The sequence below is a fragment of the Eucyclogobius newberryi genome, unplaced genomic scaffold, assembly GCF_026437365.1.
Source record: "Eucyclogobius newberryi isolate DKJ021-1_F unplaced genomic scaffold, fEucNew1.0.hap1 SCAF_177, whole genome shotgun sequence".
Lineage (NCBI taxonomy): Eukaryota > Metazoa > Chordata > Actinopteri > Gobiiformes > Gobiidae > Eucyclogobius > Eucyclogobius newberryi.
In genome coordinates this window covers 164,543-186,780 of record NW_027315809.1, presented here as the reverse complement: position 1 = coordinate 186,780, position 22,238 = coordinate 164,543, and the positions used below count along the sequence as shown (strand labels likewise).

At 39.4% G+C, this 22,238-nt stretch overlaps 1 protein-coding gene across 1 annotated transcript; it reads left to right on the top strand.

Moving 5' to 3' along the window:
* The first annotated feature begins 248 nt into the window (after window positions 1–248).
* Window positions 249–15,527, top strand: LOC140363693 (N-terminal EF-hand calcium-binding protein 1-like). The gene is made up of 10 exons (XM_072450303.1): window positions 249–376; window positions 1,006–1,031; window positions 1,279–1,376; window positions 9,936–10,194; window positions 11,334–11,413; window positions 12,185–12,238; window positions 13,051–13,163; window positions 13,812–13,889; window positions 13,966–14,057; window positions 15,208–15,527. Exons 1-10 carry the CDS (start codon window positions 285–287, stop codon window positions 15,237–15,239), a joined length of 924 nt encoding a protein of 307 aa, XP_072306404.1. The 5' UTR covers window positions 249–284; the 3' UTR covers window positions 15,240–15,527.
* Window positions 15,528–22,238: the final 6,711 nt, after the last annotated feature.

Below are 22,238 nucleotides of genomic sequence, written 5' to 3'. Positions count from 1 at the left end.
CCACTAAAAGGGAGCGAGGCAGAAGAGCTCTCAAAACTAAGAGGTTCCATAATCGGACCATATCTGACCCAAAGTTCACACTAAAGATAATACACAATCACACGTTTGCTTACAGAAAAGTACCAAACAGCCCTATTCTGTGTGACCAAACTTTTCTGCCAGTTTTTCCATCTTTCGTTGTGAAGTCGGTAGCAAAATTTAAAAAAATGTCTTTCCTCTCGATGTTAAAAACTTTTCCAGTGAAGTTATTTTCCCTGTTTTTTGCAGATGACGGGAAGTTGTCCATGGAGGAGTTTCAGTCCTACTTCTCTGATGGTATTCTGACCAAAGAGCAGATGCAGGAGCTCTATTTCTCCATCGACCAGCAGCGTTCAGAGTAAGCCCTCGTTCTCTCCAGGATTTACCCCAAACACTGATGCCATCTGCGGCTCCGGCTGCTCCGCTGCTGCTGCACTTCAATAAGCCTGAAGCATTTACTCCTCCTCAACAGCACAAATCTGAAGAGACGGATCGCAAACTGATTCCCACGTATAATAAGTAGAAATGGACTGTACTGAATGGGTCTCACAAATAATTTCCTGCAAAAAAATTGTTATGAAGCAAATATTGTAATGTACACAACTTGAACAGTGAATAAACTGTGATGTTGTGAGCCAAGCAGTTAAACTTTGCCTTCTGGATCATTTAGAATGATCCACAACATATAAAAAAAAAAATTACGTTCATTTGAGTGTTATATCAGACATTTCCTTTGCTAGAATTCTGCATCATAAACATTTGACAAACGTTTAACTAAATATTAGTGTGTTTTTTAATGGTAACTTTCTTTGGACAGGCAGTGTACAGTATATTTAATGTATGAATATTAATGATGAAATGGCATCTCTATGGAGACAGAAAAGTGACACAGTACACCTTTAATATAAGTTATATAATATCAACTGTATGTTACTGTCACTGCTGCTTCCATTAATGCACATTTTCTTTGTTTTGTCTCATTCAAAGGAACCTGGACATTGACCAGCTCTCAGGTAATGACAAATCTCACACAAACATCCTTATTAATGCCTTTTTAAATGACTTGTCTTCTTAAATTATAATGTAAAACGGATCATGATTTAGAAGGACAAAATAGATTGGTCTTTTTGATTTGCAGACGTCATTCCCACGTTGAAGCATTGAAACAGTTTTACTTCTCGAATCCCTTGAGCTCTTCTAGATAATATTTCAATCAGATTTCTTACATTCACAGTTACTGATCTCTTCTTCTCACTGCAGAGTACTTCAGTCCACATCTGGGGGAATATGTCAACGTCCTTTCTGCTCTGGAGAAGCTCAATGTGGCCATTTTAAAAGCCATGGACAAAACTAAAGAGGTAAGGACAGTTTACTTTTTGGTTTACCTGTTTGTTTTTAATTCAACAGTGATAGAAAATGTTGTTACCGTTTAATTTATTTGCTGGCAAGAGAACGAATTTACATCAAGTGAAAATGTTCAAAGACATTCTGTGAGCTGTGCGAGGAGGAGGAAGCTTGGCGTGGAAATTTAGGGCAAGTTGGGCATGATTTGTCTTCAGATTTATGTTTTTTGTGGCAACCAAATTCGTTATGTTCTTGAGAGTACCGGTATGCATAAGATAAATTAAAGAATGTGTCTAAAATATTCTTACGAGCCTGTTTAGAAAACTCTGAACTCTTTAACACCCTTTTTACTCGAAACGTCGACACATTTTTAACCTCAGCCCTTTTTTCACTTTACATGTTGGAGCTTTTAGAAAATGTTTGTTGAGGTCAACAATACAAGGTTGGCAAGTTTCGTTCAAGATATTTTGTGGTTTACCAATGACATCGTGTGAATTAAGTCATTGAAATGTGTGCAATTTGCTTAAAATGACCATTCAAACTGCAATTTTGATTCAGTTGCAATGTCAAAGTTATCAGTTAATCTATTATTGTGATTATGGATCTAAAAACAAAGTAGACGAATGGGAAACTAATTGTGTGAAAGTGAATGAGAATGTTATTTGGCCTTGTCAGCAACCATGAATAACTGTTTTGTTTCTCATCCCAATAATAGACCATAGAGATGCAATGATTAATTGACTAATCGTGACTAGTATAATGGTAATTGTGTTTTGGTGAGCAGACTGTACAGACTCCAAAATACACACGAAATACCTTTTTATAACAAAATATCCAAAAAAAGACATAACAATTTCAGATTTTCACCATTAATACACATTATTCATGAATATTCTCTATCTAAAAGCCTTCAGTCGTGATATTTCAATCTTGATTTGGTTAAAAATGTATTGAAAAAGTCTCAATGTGCAACAGAAATAATCGTTTGACCAGGCGACTCCTAAAATCATCATCAGTGATATGCCTAAATTGTAACTGATCTTCGGTATTATCCTGTTTTCCCACATTTTAATGCGACATGTTACTCCTCTCTGAACATTTGAATGCACGTTTCCTCCCTTAAGGCGGTTGTTTGTGCTCAGCTGTCAGCCTCATGCTCGGTTAGTGAGCGCTGCAGCAGAATAAAACCTGCCCTAGATGACACCGGCTCTGACACAGCACTGACAGACTCAAGCCCTCCAAACCTTTAAGACCGTCTGTGCTGTAAAATCACACAAACGCACCACACGGCTGCCAGCGAAAGCCTAAGCCAATTACATTGAAAGATTATGCAGGATAACACCTTGTCGTCTAGGTTTTATTCCCAAACCGCCTTCTTACTCATCCTTTTATGCCTGAATTATTGTTTGTTGCTTGGCAGAAGTAACTTTGGGTCCAGTACATTTAAAGCTCAATGTTTTACTGAGCTAACATTTCATTTTCTTTTGGACTTTCCTTTATTCGGATTCATAAATCAAATTGGTTTGCACTGGTTTGTGCATATATTTGACCTTGTTTTTGGGCTGGATGCAGTTTCATTTTTCCAGGTCCCTGCTCATTTTGAACAAAAAAGTGCAAATAAATTCTCAAAAACACATAATTTGTGATGTTACATTATGTTACCAAATGAATTTAATCCTAGTATTAAAGGTACTGTAGTCTGTATCTGAGTTTTACCATCTAACAATTTGAAAAACAGAACAGCACATGGACGTCATTTTCAACTACACTTAAAAAATAACCTTCTTACCTAATGCTTTTCGAGCATTCTAATTATTAACCACGATTTCAGAGGTAGAGTTTTGCCGTCACGGTGAAGCTAACAACAACTAGCATGCTAGCAACGCTCTTCCTGCTTTGCATAGAATAAAATGCTTTATAATTAGATGGAAGGAGCGCACTACGGACTCATTTTTACCCATAAAAATGCTTGTTTACTTTTATTACATATAAAAAAATAATAATACGGGTACAGCCCTTTTAAACTAATCATGTTGTAGTATGTAGCGTCACAGTTTTCCAATGAGAAGTTATCTTGATGCCTTTGAATTACAATCTTTGGCAAATATTTTTATCTTAACATTTACATACAATTTTAATTCTCATTTATAATATATTCTTTTTGCAATCCAACTTCATCTAAAAAGAAAAGCGGTGTTTGAAGTAAAGATTGTCAGCTCAAAGAGACTCAGAGCGTGGTTCTTTTTCCGCTAACAAAGCCCACTTTCCCTGTGCGAGCCGGATCGTTATGAAACCTGCTAATTAGAGCTCTGTAAAGCGTGTTGTGGAGCCGCAGTGAGCGCCAGTGTTTTGACAGGATTAGAAGGTTTTGCCGTGGACAAGCGCAGTACACAACACACTGCAGGCTTTCATCATGCTTTAAACATTCACACAGAAGATCGACGTCTTAGTACATCCTTAAAGACCGTATCAATAGCATCGAGCGAGTGAAAAACAGGTTTAATCCAAGTGAAGACTGAGAAGCTCTGATGTGATCTTTGTAAACGAGGATAAATGTACAGAAAAGACGTGTCCGACGAGTACTGTTTTTACACCATCGAGAGTGAGATATATATTTTAGAAGGGATTATATTTGTGAACGTAAATACATTATAGGTTGTGTTACAGAATAGACTAAAGAGCTTCGGGTCCGACGTCTAAAAGCAAACTTTAATTGAGAAAATGCATCAAGATTTTTAGTATTTTGCATTCTATAAGATCTGCATTTGTTTTACGGAAAATAAAACTGCAAATGTATGGTTCATGCTGTGAAAAGGGTGAGTTATCCAATTATCCACTCAGCCAAAGTTGAATATATAGTCAACAATTTACTTACAAATACTAGTGATGTATGGCTTTTAAATACAGTGGTAGGACTTAATGAAGTACAAAGTAAAAGTACTGCTCTTAAGTAAAATGTTTAGCTAACTGTAGTAACTTTTACAGTGGGTACTTTTTAATTTTACTTCACTACATTTGAGAGTCAGAATCTGTACTTTCTACTATACTACATTTTGAACTGGGCTGAAAAGTAGAAAGTACCAGAAAAATTGACTTTTACTTTGACACTTAACACTGGGACAGATGGGGTACATTTGGGGACGGGCAATTTATTTCTTATTTCCTTTTGATTTTACTTTTCACTCTCTGGTCTTGGTCTGTTTGTTCCTGTATGTTTATTTTCAAAGAAAAACAGAAAATAGATACTTGTATTTTAGTCTTAAAATCCATTTCATTAAAAAAAATATATATATTATTACAGGGAAACCGCAATGAGAAAATTTATCTTTTTCATAGGTTAAAACACAACACAGAATAAAAATCAAATGAACACAGGATACTAAAACACAAAGAAATAAAATACATCTTTCCCATTTAAAGCGGATTAAATCATTTTCTTATATAAATTTCTATGTTTCATAGATTTTTTTTGTTACAACACACTTTTAAGTAGCTATTATGGTTTTGAATACCAATTATTTAGAGAATTTTCATGTCATGTATGTGGAATTTTCGTAACAAAATAAATACATTTACTATGATTGAAATTAGTAAATATATTTTGACACTTGAGCAAGATTATTGGTGAAGTCTTTTGAGTAATTCACAGTATTGTTCTAACAAGTCACTAGAAGATTTACACTTGTTTTGGAAATCGGTAAATCAGTGGGATGGATATTATTTGTTTTACTTTGTTCATACAATAATTAAAGTATAATAAGTCAGGCAGCATCACATCTTATATTGGCAAATTGAGAAGATCGTTAGGCTTTGGTTCTGGCTGTCTTGATATATTTAATTGGAACACGTTTTGCCTTTGAATTCAATTCCTTTAATTAAGACATTTTCAGGCATTGCTTAATTATGTTTAAGGATACTTTACTTTATTATGTCCCAATGTTTAATACTGGATTAAATCACTTGGTTGACAGACAATGCCAACGTAATCCCTTCATTTTTCAATAGTTTGGTTCATCTTTTTTTATCAAGACCATTTGAAAACGCATCTCATCTCACAAAAGAAGAGATGATGCCTTAAGTTACACCAGATTTAGCCACAGCTTGTTTCCATCTGCCGTCCCAAAGCAAACAGCAAACACAATTAAAATACACGTCACGTTATTTAAAACATCTCACTTCACATTCAACATCCAGAATGACAGCAGTACTATTTTAGAAGAAAGGTTAATAAATGTCACCATCAATTCCAAACTCCTCTCTTTATGGCGTTATAAATTCACTTTTGCAACCATTTTCGTCTTCAGTATCGAGAAGGGCTCTTGGACGTGAGAAACGGCTTCAATTTCTAGTCCAGATACGGTACATTTGCTCGGCAGCGCGTCCAAATCCACGGGTTTCAGAGTGATTTGCAAATAAAAGTTAAAGTTTCAAACCAAAATAAAACACTACACACATAAACTAGTTATGTATGAATACATAACTAGGGATGTCAAGTCTAATCTGTTAATCAATAATCATGATTATTCTGGTCTTTTGACTTCAATCTATAGTTATACACCTAAAAGTAAAGTATTTTTCTCCTTTTTTCATTCAGAAAGTGTGATTTCATAAAGCTGGTCACAAACTTGAGAAATAGTGATGTGTTAGATTATCATCGCAAAAAAAGATCACAAATAATCATTAAATTGTGTTGTTTTTTTCACAATAATCACAACTCTAAAATTAGATATTGTAACATACCTAACACATATACATATTATGTTTTTACCAGCACAAAACATAACAATGACAATAACACAGGCTAAAAGAACAAAAAAAATAAAAATAAAACCAAAACAATAATTTAAAATGCTTCATTTTATTTAACCTTTATTTTATCCAGATAAGAAATGATCAAAATCAATGCTAGATTCCAGTCCACACTAACTATATCTGCAGTAAACCATTCGTCAACATAAGAAATAATGGCTGTGGTTAATTTCATTGTGTGTGATGCAGATGATTGAAAGAAAGTCAAAGAATATGTATGAATGAAGAATGTACAGTAGTTGGTGTTTTCTCGTGCTTTCTCATCCGTTGTCTCCTGTTTCCTGGTTTACGTGACTGCACCATCCTTCCACATCTCATGCATATTTGATCTTGTATTAGGAGGAAGAGAGGCTGCTTTGCTTTCTGCAGCGCCGAGCCCGTGCAGAGATCTTATGGAGATAAAACCGTGCTCTGGGGTTAGAAGTAAATGTGTTTGGCTGCGGGCCACAACATGCTTTAGTCAGGCGAACCCGGGTTAACGGAGGTTTTACTGATGTTGGAAATCCGGGAACATGAGGCGATGTACGGAGAGTGCGGAGTGACTTTTTCACCCTGAGATACAGCGATCTATATCATGTTGAACTGCAGCATCCGTGGTTTATGATTAAATATTTATCAGGCCTGTATGAAAACTTAAAACCTAAGGGCGGATTTCAAATCCATGGGGAAAACTGATGATAAAAATAGTGTTGTATATTAGCGGTTGCTAGGGCTGGGTGAAGAAAAATTTAATAAAATTCCTCATATTGATTGATTGTATATTTTCTTAATACGAAGAAATAACTGCGGCTTCTAGTAATATAATTTATGGACAGAGACAAGAAGAACTCAGGTTGAAATGGAAGAATATTGTTGTGTCCTGATCTAAGAATACGTTTGGTGCTCGGTGCTGTTGCTGATATACAGAGAAGAGAGAGGTTTTTTTGAGTATTTTATAGGCATTCTGCATGTGTTGTTAGTTGTGTGGGTTGGTGTTTTGCTTTACAGCACTGATTCCTTTAAAACATACTTAGATGTGCTGAACAACTCTTGATAGTTGTTGATAAGACATTCTTCATACTCCAGTGTCCAGGTACATGTTCAATACAAAGGAACACGTTCAGACTCCCAAACTAAGTCGCACCTTTTTTCATAGTTTTGGCCGGGGTGCGACTTATACTTTATTTATACTTATATAATTATACTTATACTCTGGAGCGACTTATCTGTGATAATATTTGTTATTTTCACACTTGCAACCGCATTTCATACTCCAGTGCAACTGATATATGTTTTTTCTTCTCTATTATGCATTTTTTGGCTGGTGTAACTTATAGTCTGGAAAATACAGTATTAACAAACTCATTGTCCAAATGACACGTCCCGTGAACGAATGCAGTATCAAGTATCATGGCTAAAATGCATTATTTATTATCTGGTTGATTAAAACTATTAGACATTAGACATTTTTGTCAACTAAAATGTTCCTAAAACTAAAAACACAAAAAATGTTTGACTGAATCTTGATTTAAGAAGACTTTTGAAAATGAACACTGCTCTTAACACTAACATCTGTATAATAAAACAAAGGGTGTTGTTCCTCATAAGACAGCTCAGGTGTAGAAGAATGTCGGTACAGCCCTCAGTCTGAGCAGGGGTCATAGTGAGGAAAAGGTTGTTTACCTGCTCCTAAAATAGCCTCATTCAGACCGCAACCATGGTAACGACAGGATGAGCCACATCCCCTGGACATAGAGCACATGCATATATTGCATTTTGGTGATCAATCATTTCATTAAATAGTAGAAAAGCTGCACTCTACAACTTTTTGTCGTTAGTGACTTTGGGCCTTAGGCGGGGTGCACCCTGGACGGGGAGGGGCCAGCTCATGGTTAACACAGAGACACAGACAATCATTCACTCTCACATTCATTCACTTGAATTCACTCCAGAGAGTCTCAGTTCAATGTTGTTCCAATCTTCTCTTTGTGAGTTGGGGCAAAAACAACAATAAGCTTGACATACAGTAGGTCTGTATTGGGACTCATAATATTCCACAGTATGGCATTAAACTTGCCTATCTCCATGGAGACAAGTAGGTAACGCCAGCAACCAAGTTAGAGGTTATATTTTTGGAAGGGTGAATTTGCTCACAGTAGGAATGCATGTTTTGAGCAATAAAAACTGAATGGCACTGTGGGACATTTCAGACAATACAATCAATAACATCTCCATGGAGACAAGCAGTCTCCGTCTTTCCTCCATCAGGATAGTTATGCAATCACATTTTAACTCAATTTTAAACCTGCGTTAGATTGTATTGTATGAACTGATGCAGTGTTATCTTTTTTGTGAAATATATCTTTTTTTAGCCATAGCTTTTCAGTATTTAAGGCAGTTCTCAATTAGCTAACAGAAAGACTTTATTTAGGTGGACCATCTTTAGTTTGGGGGAAAGTGCGGCCGACAGTGCCAGAGCTCATTACTCATGTATTGCTGTGTGTCTCTGCTGCTGACAAACAAAAAATACCCTGAAAACAAGAAATCAGGTTTCCATCAAGCGCAGCAGCTCCAATTTATCCCGAAGTCTGTTTCTCACAGAGGGTCATGGAGTTTGTTATCTGCAAAAGTAGAAAATTAAACAGAGCAAAAGTATAGTGTCTGCTGCTGTCTTGGATGTGTCTATGTCCTGAAGTTGTGTGCAAACAGTGCCAGACGACCACGCACTGCCATTATCACTGTCTCCTGGAGAAGAACGCACCAGTATCTCTTTCTGTGCGTTGAATTTATTAAGTCACGACGCAGTCACATTTCAACTCCAGGCACTTTCCAGAAGCTGAGGAACACTTAAGGAGGATGATGATGTTTAAAGACTTGTAAATTAACTAAATGTGTGAGAAAACAGTGAGTCAATTTAGGCAATAAAGCTGTTATTTGCCTTGTAAAATATGCAGCTCTTATCTTAACGTCTTTGAGTGGTCCTTGTGTGGATTTTGTGAAGCTAAAATTCTCTGACAACTTCAAATAGACATTTTGGGCATTCCAGAGCTTCAAATTGCACGACAAGAAGGTCCCTGGTTCAATTCCCAGGCTCTCCTCGTGTCTGGAGGAACCTTGCTAATGTTTATAGGCACCTTATCCTTTGTTTGACGTTAAATGTTAAGAGGAGCGACGTCTGTCTGGAAAGCCATTTGTGACGTTTACTTTGGAAAGAATAATTACAACAAGGAATAACAAGTTATTTGAGCATAGCAAGAAATGAAGTATTTGCCCTCCAGAATTTTGAGATACATTTTTTTTTCCTGTTTAGTTTTAAGATATTGGTTGAGCCCTATGTTACTTGTTTTGTCTGTTTTGTTATCTACTGTAATGTATGAGTAAAACATTTTAAAAGCCCCTTGTGACGTTTCGTTTGGGCCCCGCGTGTTGGCATTTGTGTTCAAGAAGTGATCCCATTAATTTCAATGGGGAACTAGAGAAAAAATGCCTCTAAAATATTATATTAAGTAGGTTGATTTTCGTAAAATGTGTTTCAATGCACCCTTTCTCTGGGCGCCTTGAAAACAGCATAACTCTGGGCAAAATCAGAAGAAGGAGCACACTTTATAGTGACGCCTGTGGCAACTTCCTGAATAAGGTGAATTGCAGAATTGAAGGATGGATATGATACAGAGGATGGATGTTCCTATGTGGAGAACAAACTGCATGTTAACTTTGAATACTTCAAACCCTGAACTGCGAATGCGTTAAGCGATTATCATGGCAAATCCCGCGTGTGTCTCCAGGGTTACCAGGGCTCGTCGGTGCTGGGGCAGTTTGTGACTCGGTTCCTGCTCAGAGAGACTTCCACTCAGCTGCAGTCGCTCCAGTCGTCCCTGGACTGTGCCGTGTACGCGGTTCTGGACCAGAGCGGGTCGGGACAGAGGGTGGTGAGGAAGCCTGAAGATCTGCCCATCCTGAAGAACAACAAACGCCCCGGGAGACGCATCCAGAAGAACATGTGCCTGTCCCCCACCGACCCCTACTCCGGCATGCTCACTACAGGTGACAGTTACACCTGTTACTGTTCATTCTGTCTCCTAGTAACAGCACAAATGGTTTTCAAAATACGAGTCATTAGCTATCCAATATTTGATCATCATTTTGCTATTTTTTTGTGATTATAGATGAGGTGGGCAATATGGCAAAGAAGTGAATAAAGTTTTTGTTTTCCCACATATTGATCGATCTAGATTTTCAATTCGATATTTTCTTTTTAAACACAAAATAACATGATGAACATGCACAAACCTTAATGAGTGCCATTCAACCCCAAAATATATCTCATTTCATTACTACATTTTAAGTCTAAACTCTGCCCCCGCCATGGACATAAAGGACAGATGTTTGGAATATACTCCTGGAGCCTGGGAGACAAATAAAGGACTGGACTGACATGAAAACCGACATACGCAAAATGGAAAAAGTCACTTCTGGTCTCACTTTGAAAATAGTCAAATTTGACAGACAATGGGAAAAAAATACCTTTTGGATTTAATATGCTTTAACCCTTGTTTCATTTTATTTTGTAATTGTATTCATTACTTATCTTGTGTTCTCTCTGGTCCTGCCCAGTTCTGTTTGTTGTTTCATGTTTATTTTTGCTGTTTCATGTTCTAAAAATACGAAAAAAGAAACTCTAAAACAAATACTTTTAGTGACAAAGATCGGCCGTAGACCCCGACGATAACGAAAACAAAACGAGAATATCATTGATGAGCAGACATGACTGAGCCTTGATTTTTGATTAAAAAAATAAGACATTCCTGCTTTTTTATGTGTCTAAAATAAAACATTTCAAAAGGCTTGATACGCAATGCTGATTTTGCCACAGCAATGATGATACAATACACTCTTTGCTAGATAATAAAATGTACTTTCCAACAGAAAATATAGAATAGAAGATCATTCTAAAACTATTTAAGAAAGTTACAGTTTTGTCATGTTTATGTATTATAAATATATGATACCTTTTCAAATGAGTATCTAGTTTCAATAGTAGGTTTAGTATCAGTTATTATCTGGGATTTGAACATTTTGACAACTCTAATTTTTATCAGTTATAATTCATCATAATCGTGTGTGTTTTGAATGCTGATGTGTTCATAAATCTGCTTCTCTGGCATCTCTCGCTCTTTCATCAGGGGTGAGTGTGGAGCCAGAAAACCCCTGGGGCTCTCAGGTGGACAGACTCGAGCAGCTCATGGACAAACTGGACTGTGAGGTCTGTACTTCCACAAGACGTTTGAACATAACGTGTATACTTTAGTTATAAATCACTTTGTATATTTCTTTAACAGAGGTGTATTATCTATAATCCCTCAAAATGTGGACATCTTGAAGAGGTTATTACAGTAAAAACATATTTGCATCCTTCCTTAAGACACAGTTTATACTTTTCATACTTGGTTAAAGTGATTTATTTATATTTATAACAAGCAGCTTATGTGCCCTGCTATTCCTGAATGTTTGTTTGCAGCTAGCTTGACAGTTATTTTACTCCAGTGTTTACCTATCATGTTTGCTTGAGGCTGTTCACACTCTGCTTCTTAAGTCTGAGCTCTCAAACTGTTCATCTTCTGAAACCTTGTGTCCTTGATGGCCTCAAATGCACAAAATCGACTTTTTTTTTTTTAATAAAAGCAGTATCATGTCAAAGAATGATTCACAAAACTATCAAATATATATCATATCATTGTTCACACCTATTTCTATAGCATATACTGTAAAGTGCCTTGAAGGTGCAACGCGCTGAATCATTTGTGACCATTTACCATATCTTTGACTATCACTGCATCATATTCACAATCCTAATAACGCACGTTATTAGACAAATTTCATGATGTTCTTTCTGTATCCTTTTATAACAACTGTTGCTTAGTGTATCATATTCCTCCCACATTCCTCTTAGAGTATATTATTGGTGATAGATATTAGATTTGCCTTTTCTTTGAGACTAGACGCTGTAGTTGAATAGAAATGTTTCTTTTTCCAGACTCCACAGCTTGAACCTCTGCAAGAGGACACATTAGCAGGGACGTACAAATCAGTGAGTGTATCTTTGCCGGCATAAAAAAAATACATTATTTTTATATCTACAATATGTAAAGTGACCAAGAGCTTGTCTACATGACAATATACGTAATTGCTTTGCCTACAGATGGCACTATGGGCCATATTTTGCCCCCAGAGGAAGCGTTAGGCGTGGAATTCTAAACAAAGAGGTGTGATTAGGCCTAAATATGAGGTGGTGAAAAGCAACTTGAGGGCGTGGTCTGGTGCATTCTGTGAATGGCCAGAATCGTTGCTAATAAACTTCAAAACTAGCATTAGTTATAGATTGGGTATGTTTATGAGTTTTAGATATTTTCCTCAAGCATAAATGACAAATATGAACCTGTGTGGGTTTTATATTCAAGGAGAGAGGGGAGCAGGCAGATGAGGGGAAACTTCCCTCTGTCTCGCCTGATACAGGACCATATGGACTGGCACTATCCCTCTCCTGCCTCCAGCGGCCAAATCCAGTCCAAATCCAGTCCAAATCCATTCTCCAGCTTTAAGGTCGGCAACAGCAGGGTAGCAAAATAGCACACTGGCCCCCTGGAAAAGGCTCCCATTAACGCTACCTCCGGGGGCAAATGTGTTTTCATTGTTCAAAAAGTACCTTGAAATACAGTAGACCAATCCGACCCGTAACTTGGCCTGAATATAAGATACTGTGAAACATTCCTTGTAAAGCGATAAACATGGTCACAAGCAGGCAGAGGACTATCCACCAGAAAAGTTACATGCTGCACCTTTAATGTATCTGTGAATGCATAAAAGCTGCTGCACCACGTTCATGTACGTATTCTTTTTCAGAATATGCTGTTGGTTCAGAGGCAAATGTCGGTGAAGGAAAAGGAGGTGGACCAGTTTCAGGAAGCTCTAAAAATCTACACAGAAGCCACCACCAACCAGCCAGACAACCTGCAGTACGTGCCAGTACAGACACTTTGTTATTCATTCAGTCTAAAAACAGGATTTTTTTTATATTAGCATTAAACATAAACTAATCTACTAATCGTGGCATATTTTGATACTTGTTATTTGAATTATACAGATTCTAAAACGCAAAAGACATTTTTTTATAACAAAGACAGTGGCAAAAGTGGCAAAAAAGATTCAATTCAGCTTTCCAAGTATAATTGTCTTTATTATAAGCCTCTTGTCAACATATTTAAACATTTATTTGGTTGATAATGCATTTACTGTAAGTCAATACACAATAGAAATCATTTATTGCTGACTATTTTACTAAAATAATCACACATATGTACTTTGGATGCTTGTAATCAATTTTAGGCTTTCGCTTTCGATCAAGCCTTTTTATTTGATATGTTTTATAAGAATGTATTAAATGTGGAATAAGCATATTTCAAATGGCTGTATTTTGTATTTATATTTTTTGTGTGTAGCCTGAATAGTTTTGAGTTGTAACTATGAACTAGAAAATTGTAAAGTGTACGACATAAGGAGTTTATAGATATCAGAGGCTGCTTTTTTTTTTTTTTATCCCCTCAATTTCCACAAAATTGAATAGACTGATAGATGATTTCACTCTTTTACGCTCTGCTTCCCAGCGTCTCCGTCCAAAACCTGCCTGACAGATCCTGCTTCATCATGTACGAGTTTTGGCAAGACCGTCTCTCCTGGATGAGGTAGGATCAAAAATAGCTTCTGGTCTGCTGTGATGTTGAAGTGGTGTTCGTAGCTGTGATGATTGTCTGCCCTCAGCTACCTGCAGTCGCCCATCAGCAAAACCTTCCAGCGCTGCGTTATCGACTCGCTGGAGGAGCCGGAGATGGTGTCTACAATGCTGCTTCCAGGTATGAACACTAGAGGAAAAGTGAAAGTGTACAAAAAGAACTGGACGGGACATTGTGCACATGAGTTTCTTGTAAAAGCAGCACTTTCTGACAAAAATGTAGCTTTTCCACTGCATAACGCTCTGGAGGAGAGGGATGGACAGGTCAAACTAGAAGAAGAGCACTTATGGGCATGATACGTTGTGGTCTTATATTTATTTTTATAAATACATTTGTTTTCATTGTATTTTCAGTCATGGTGAATTGATTTAAAAGAATATGTGATGTTTGGTTGAAAGCAGAGCTGCCTTAGATTACATTTCCTTTGAGATTAATAAAGTGTATAGTCATCAGCACAAAGAAAACCCTACTCTTTAGAAGTAAATGGTTGAGTGTAATTAATTTGAAGTATGTGTCCTTGATTAACTGTTGAGAGTAAGATCAATCCAATGCCCATATATGGTTGTCCAAGACTGACACTTCCTGTGTAACGATCATCAAACAGTGAATTGCAATCATCGATTCAACATGCCTCCATTCACAATATTATATATATATATATATATATATATATATATATATATATATATATATATATATATATATATATATATATATATACCATAATATACAAATAATAAAACGAATGGGTTATTTCCAAACACATCTGCAATGCGTTTGACAGAAACATTTAGTTTAATGTTTCTGTTTGTGCAGATTTTCACTCCAGACTTTGTGTGTCTTTGTTTTGCCCTTTTGCACAAATGTGGGGTCAAGAACCAAACTGCACTCAACATTTTTAGAACACTTTTTAAAAAAATATGTAAACTGCATAAACTTCCAGAAAATGCCAACTTTACTACAGGCATTATTATCTGCAGATGTGTTTTATGTAATCAATGTAAAGCCTCCTGTAGAGTGACACAAAAACACCAACAATAGTGTTGTATGAAAGGCTTGTTGCGTCATATGTGCTGTATAATTACATTGTACTTTCTCTGTTAGAATATACACTGTATGTTTGCCAGAATTACAATCAATAATCTCCTTATTTAGTATAAATCCATACAGACTCAAAGAAGCTCTGCACCAAAATGAGGCTGGCATCGTTAAAACAACCGGCTCTTGTGCATGAAATATTAATATCCGATTATTATTATTTCATTTTCAGCCTCTTGGTGGATCATGAACAACAACAACTGACAAAGCCTGGATTGGAGGCTGCATCTGGGCACATCTTGAACCAACAGGAGACTTCTACTCCTCCTTTCTGTTGTATTTTCATTCTTTGAGATCCATTTTCCCTCACGGCATAAATGGAATTGGGTCATAAAAAAGATGCGGCTCGGATAAATCAGTGAGCCAGTGACAGACAGTGAAAAGAGGTAATGCAATACTAGGCGCCAGGATGTTCTATAGTCGTGTTTCCCTGGAATACAAAGAACTTCAGGGAAATGTCCCCGACAACTCTGAAGTGAAGTGAAAAATCTGACCTCTTTATCTTAATACAAATAAGTCTGCAGAAACACACCACCTGTACAAATTAGACTAAACTAGGACTAAACCCAGAACAAAACCTGGACCAGAACAGGACCAAACCAAATCTACAGCAACAAAACTGGGCCCAAATCAGGACCAAACCGAGAGAGATTTTAAAACAATTTTAAGTCCTGATGGCGACTAATGGGTCAATGTGGGCTTTTTTTTTTTTTACATTTGAAAAGTTAAATTGTAAAGAGAGAGGCATAAAAAAAGAAAAAAAGGTTTGTGATTTACTTTTGCCTTACACTATTTGGCCAAATCTATTGATTTGCTATAAAATGAATAAGTATAAAGAAACTCTTCAATCAAGTTTCACTGTTTTTGTAATTTAACTTTTCATTTGTAGAGAAAAGACCTCGTTGTTGTTTTTAGCCATACTTTTAAAAAGTGTTGTGTAGACAAATGAAATAAGTTGTTGTTTTGTTAAAAAAATAGAAAATTAAATATATTAAAAAATGGGGCATGGGTTTAAAAATAATAAAACTACTGTTTTTAGCTTGAGAGATTTTATTGTAACACAATAAGATTCTTTTTAAATGCATGTCTTTTATAATGCAAGTTTCTTTTGTTCCTCTTTGTGAAGATATTTCAACAACCTGTCCATCCATCACTGACTGTTCAATAATAGATTATACAAAGTGGTGCATTTCTCATCTTTCTCATCATTCTCTGTGTGAATCGTGCTTGTTGGTCGTTTCTAATCTTTTTACACACAGTGTTGTGGTCGAGGGTCACATGACTGTCAGGGTAAACATTATACATTATATATTTACCTGCGTTTCACTCCAACACTTTAGAGAAACAGATAAATGGACCTAAATAGAAAGTAGATTTAAGGCAGAGATTGTATGTAGATTGTCTATTAAAAGTATAGCTATTTATTGTAAAATGAAGATGTAGCAAGATATTATTATTATTATTATTATTATTATACAAAATAGCCAGAATTACAGAGTATTAAAACAAGGTTAAGAGCAACAATATTGATCTTAATCTGTGTTTTCAGGAAGGTCTAACGGCACATTGTACACACTTAGAAACGTATATATTTTGAGAATTCAATAAAATGACATGTTAATACTAGAGACACACGACATCATGTACAGTTAGTGAGTTTGTCTGTTGTTTGGTGATTGTACAGCTCGATTATGAAATGATGTGACGATGACGGCTCCAAGTGCAGCCAGCTGCAGTGTCATGAGTTTGAATCCTGACTCTGACATTTACTGCATGTCCTCCTCTCTCTCATCCCCCCTTTCCTGTCTAATAAAGCCTACGGGCCAAAGAGATCTTATTATGTGATGAACAAACATGTCAATATTATTATTTAATGTTTATTTCACAAAGACTAGACTATTTGTGATGTGAATGCTCTTTTTGTTTAGCATGGAATAAAGTTTATTACATACAAAATGTCGCTTTATTTTGTTTGATAAAGTAATGCCCACAGCAGACTTTTGCCCGACAACATATAAGTAAAGCCGGAAAGATTATTTAAACAAATGTATTATTAAGTATTAAAATTGTGCGGTGTGTGATTTGTTAAATACAGGGAGAGTTTATATATACACATGGTGGTATTCAAAGTTGGATTTAAATACCATTTAGTACTTATATTTTATATAGACTTTGGAACTATTAAAAAAAAGTTTAAAATGTAATGATCTTGATAAAGAGATAAAGAGAAGGCTGAGGCGGGCTGAGGAAGGCTGAGAAGGGCTGAGGAAGGCTGAGGAAGGCTGAGGAGGGCTGAGGAAGGCTGAGGAAGGCTGAGGAGGGCTGAGGAAGGCTGAGGAAGGCTGAGAAGGGCTGAGGAAGGCTGAGGAAGGCTGAGAAGGGCTGAGGAAGGCTGAGGACGGCTGAGGAGGGCTGAGGAAGGCTGAGGAAGGCTGAGGAAGGCTGAGAAGGGCTGAGGAAGGCTGAGGAAGGCTGAGGAGGGCTGAGGAAGGCTGAGGAAGGCTGAGGAGGGCTGAGGAGGGCTGAGGAAGGCTGAGGAAGGCTGAGGAGGGCTGAGGAAGGCTGAGGAGGGCTGAGGAGGGCTGAGGAAGGCTGAGGAAGGCTGAGGAAGGCTGAGGAAGGCTGAGGAGGGCTGAGGAGGGCTGAGGAGGGCTGAGAAGGGCTGAGGAAGGCTGAGGAAGGCTGAGGAGGGCTGAGGAAGGCTGAGGAAGGCTGAGGAGGGCTGAGGAGGGCTGAGGAGGGCTGAGGAGGGCTGAGGAAGGCTGAGGAAGGCTGAGGAGGGCTGAGGAGGGCTGAGGAAGGCTGAGGAAGGCTGAGGAGGGCTGAGGAGGGCTGAGGAAGGCTGAGGAAGGCTGAGGAAGGCTGAGGAGGGCTGAGGAAGGCTGAGGAAGGCTGAGGAGGGCTGAGGAAGGCTGAGGAGGGCTGAGGAGGGCTGAGGAAGGCTGAGGAGGGCTGAGGAAGGCTGAGGAAGGCTGAGGAGGGCTGAGGAAGGCTGAGGAAGGCTGAGGAGGGCTGAGGAGGGCTGAGGAGGGCTGAGGAAGGCTGAGGAAGGCTGAGGAGGGCTGAGGAGGGCTGAGGAAGGCTAAGGAGGGTTGAGGAGGGCTGAGGAGGGCTGAGGAAGGCTGAGGAAGGCTGAGGAAGGCTGAGGAGGGCTGAGGAGGGCTGAGGAAGGCTGAGGAAGGCTGAGGAGGACTGAGGAAGGCTGAGGCAGGGTGAGGAAGGCTGAGGAAGGCTGAGGAGGACTCAGGAAGGCTGAGGAGGACTGAGGAAGGCTGAGGCAGGGTGAAGAGGACTGAGGAAGGCTGAGGAGGACTCAGGAAGGCTGAGGAGGGCTGAGGAAGGCTGAGGAAGGCTGAGGAGGACTGAGGAAGGCTGAGGAAGGCTGAGGAGGGCTGAGGAAGGCCGAGGAGGACTGAGGAAGGCTGAGGCAGGGTGAGGAAGGCTGAGGAGGACTGAGGAAGGCTGAGGAACGCTGAGGAAGGCTGAGGAGGACTGAGGAAGGCTGAGGCAGGGTGAGGAGGGCTGAGGAGGACTGAGGAAGGCTGAGGCAGGGTGAGGAGGGCTGAGGAAGGCTGAGGAAGGCTGAGGCAGGGTGAGGAGGACTGAGGAAGGCTGAGGAGGACTCAGGAAGGCTGAGGAGGACTGAGGAAGGCCGAGGAGGGCTGAGGAGGACTGAGGAAGGCTGAGGAGGACTGAGGAAGGCTGAGGAGGGCTGAGGAGGACTGAGGAGGACTGAGGAAGGATGAGGCGGGCTGAGGAAGGATGAGGCAGGGTGAGGAGGGCTGAGGAGGACTGAGGAAGGCTGAGGAGGGCTGAGGAGGACTGAGGAGGACTGAGGAAGGATGAGGCGGGCTGAGAAAGGATGAGGCAGGGTGAGGAGGGCTGAGGAGGACTGAGGAAGGCTGAGGAGGGCTGAGGAGGACTGAGGAAGGATGAGGAGGACTGAGGAAGGATGAGGAGGACTGAGGAAGGATGAGGAGGACTGAGGAAGGCTGAGGAGCCTGAGGAAGGCTGAGGATTTTCTAACCAGGATTCCTCAAACTAGCCAAAATGAAACTAGATGCTGCTCCAGGTTTGGTTTTGATGAGGGAAGAATGCTAGGACAGTGTTAAAAGCTCAAAATTAAATTCTGCATACTATTTCACCTTTAAAACATGATTGTGCAGTTTTTAAACATATTCTCAGTAATCCCTCTTTAAATTACGTTGAACTTAAAGCAGGCTTAAGGCGTGAAAAATGTAATACTTTGGGCTTATAGGCTAATCTTTTAATGCTGCTCCAAAGCAGTTTTATTTTACAGTTCAGAGTTATGGTCCACTACATTTTCGGGCTGGTCCATCAAGATCTTGTCTCCATGGTGATGTGCTACCATAAATGTCATTATACTTATCTTCCATCGGGGGTTACAGGTAAGAGCTGTGGCAAGGCGAGCGTGCCAACAGAAATAATGCATGCTTTTCAAAGTATTTTGTAAGCAATGAAAATATCTGTAATTAAATAAAGGCCGGATAAATTAGTTTAATGCCATATTGTTGAACATTCCGGGCAAATAAATAGTATAACAAAGGAGGCAAACAAGTAAGTGCACCTTTAACTTTTCATAGTCATAGTGTCAAAAGGACATTTTATGAACACGATTGAAAAGGGAATGTGTTATTTCATACTTTCCCTGTGTAGAAAGTACAAAATGCTGATATAATTTCAGAGAGAACACTGCTTTTGTTCTTTTTTAGTCTAATAGCATGTCCAGAGGCTTCCAGCGACACTTACCCACAGAAATATCCACGAACATGTCTGGCTGTGATTGGAGCAGCAGGAGGCGACGAGCAGGAGGCTTCTTCAGAATCACAAATATTATCTCCTCTTCAAATGTCACACTCCGATCCTCGGCCTGCTGCAACTGTCCTCTCTGTGAAGGACACTGTACAAGACATAATACATCCATGGTACAAACCCCAATCAGACCAGTCCTGCTAAAGCCATGGTACACACAGTATTGGTTGTCATTTTGTTATCGAAGTATCGAACAGTTGCTCTTTTTTTTACTCTTTTGGAAACTCTACCCAACTCTGTTAACTACCTGCTTGTCTCATTGAAAATGGATTACTTTAATGCCATACTCTGGAACATTCAGGCAAAGCAATCACATCCACGTGCGGACGAGCAGGAGGCGTCCACTTCACCGTCCACATTTTTGGTGACTTTATTGCCTAATTTAAATGTTTATTTTGCAACGGAACCATCCTTCAATGACTCTAGAGCAACTTGTCAAGAGCCGTGTGTGACCAATGTGGCACCACCATTGCGGTGACTCACTGGTGATAACGTTTTCTTCATCAAATGACTCTGCAAATAGACCATGTCCCCTGAGCCTGTGCATGGACCAATAAGCACAGTAAAGGTCAGCGAGTGACTTCAGATTGGAGCTGAGGTGAGGCCATTTCAGACTGTTCGGAGCCCAAACACATCAGGTAATGTCGTATATAATGAACTTTAAATGGGAGATTATGCAGTTACAAGAAATGAGATGAAAAGTGTTCTAAATGTATTTTTTGGGTCATTTAACTACATGTATATAACATTTGTCAGTTCTGAACTAAATTGTGGGGAAGAGCTGGTTAATACACTGTCATTTGAAAAGCACTACTCAGTTTAAATTAAGTCGATATCAAGTGAGTACAGATGCAGCTAAGCTTTTTGTGCATTCAATGATACTTTCACATCTCATCATGATTGTATTTTTTACATGTTAAATATCTAATGCATATGATTTTTCACAACCCGGCATGAGACGCTGTGATGAGGCAGGAGTTCTTAGATCCACAGCATTTGGACAGAATAGCTCTGCTCTGGTCTGCGCAATATATTCATTGTGCCAGGTCCCAGTCAAACAAACAAATAAACAAACAAATAAATGAATAATTTTGACTGATGGTGATGAGAGTTGTTACTCCTCTCAGTGACTATTTGCTCATTCTGCACGTTCTGCTGTTCAGAACACACAAACCCGTGTATTAATCTGAGCTGATGATACATACAGACCACATTCATATTATTATTAGCTTTGATGTTTGTTATTTGCAGAAATTAAATGCTGTAATGAAACGACGTCATGCTAAATTCATTTGGCAATCCAGTCTCCGGTCGCCCCCAAATCCCATCTAGATTTAGTTCTAAAATGGTCTTATGTGTCTAAGCCGCAGAGTGGAGGCGTGTGTGAGGCAACAACAGGACGACAGCAGCAAATCAGGGTCAACTGTCAGGACGCATTCAGAGCGAAACGGCATCCTGCACAGCATCCTGCACAGCATCCTGCGCAGCATCCTGCGCAGCATCCTGTCCTGCGCAGCATCCTGCACAGCATCCTGCACAGCCCCGCAGCGCCCAAACTGAAGGAGAGACCAGAGACCAGAGGAAGCAAGCTTAGTAGATCATTTGAATCATAATTATCAATCCACAAATTTAAAGGGGCCTTAAGTAGCTTTTCTGGTGGGGGTCTGCTACTTGCTTGTATCCGTGGGAATAATTTCTTTTTTGCCTCCACAGTATGGCAATAAACTGCATAACTGTTAAATTACTGACAAGACAGAGAAATACTTACTATAATCATAAATACTAGACTGCGTTTATAAAGCACTGTGAATTATTTTCAACATTATCATCCACTTATCCTTAAAACTGTCCATCTGGGACATACAACTTCAGCAATGGACACAGTAGATGGATACATTTGGAGTGCACTTTTGGCAGCAGAAATACATCCATCCATCCATCTTCTGCCGCTTTATCTGGGGCCGGGTCGCGGGGGCAGCAGTCTGAGCAGGGACTCCCAGACGTCCCTCTCCCCAGACACTTCCTCCAACTCCTCCGGGGGGATCCCGAGGCGTTCCCAGGCCAGCCGAGAGACATAGTCTCTCCAGCGTGTCCTGGGTCTTCCCCGGGGCCTCTTCCCGGTGGGACATGCCCGGAACACCTCCCGAGGGAGGCGCACAGGAGGCATCCGGAACAGATGCCCGAGCCACCTCAGCTGTCTCCTCTTGACGTGGAGGAGCAGCGGCTCTACTCCGTGCTCCCCCCGTGTGGCCGAGCTCCTCACCTTATCTCTAAGGGAGCGCCCAGCCACACGGCGGAGGAAACTCATTTCGACCGCTTGTATCCGCAATCTTGTTCTTTTGGTCACTACCCAAAGCTCATGACCATAGG

Coding starts and splice junctions, on each gene's coding strand:
- LOC140363693 (XM_072450303.1), top strand. CDS start 285: ATGGAGGAGTTTCAGTCCTACTTCTCTGATGGTATTCTGACCAAAGAG. Junction 1,377..9,935: donor CCATGGACAAAACTAAAGAG/GTAAGGACAGTT, acceptor GTGTGTCTCCAG/GGTTACCAGGGCTCGTCGGT. Junction 13,890..13,965: donor GACCGTCTCTCCTGGATGAG/GTAGGATCAAAA, acceptor GTCTGCCCTCAG/CTACCTGCAGTCGCCCATCA.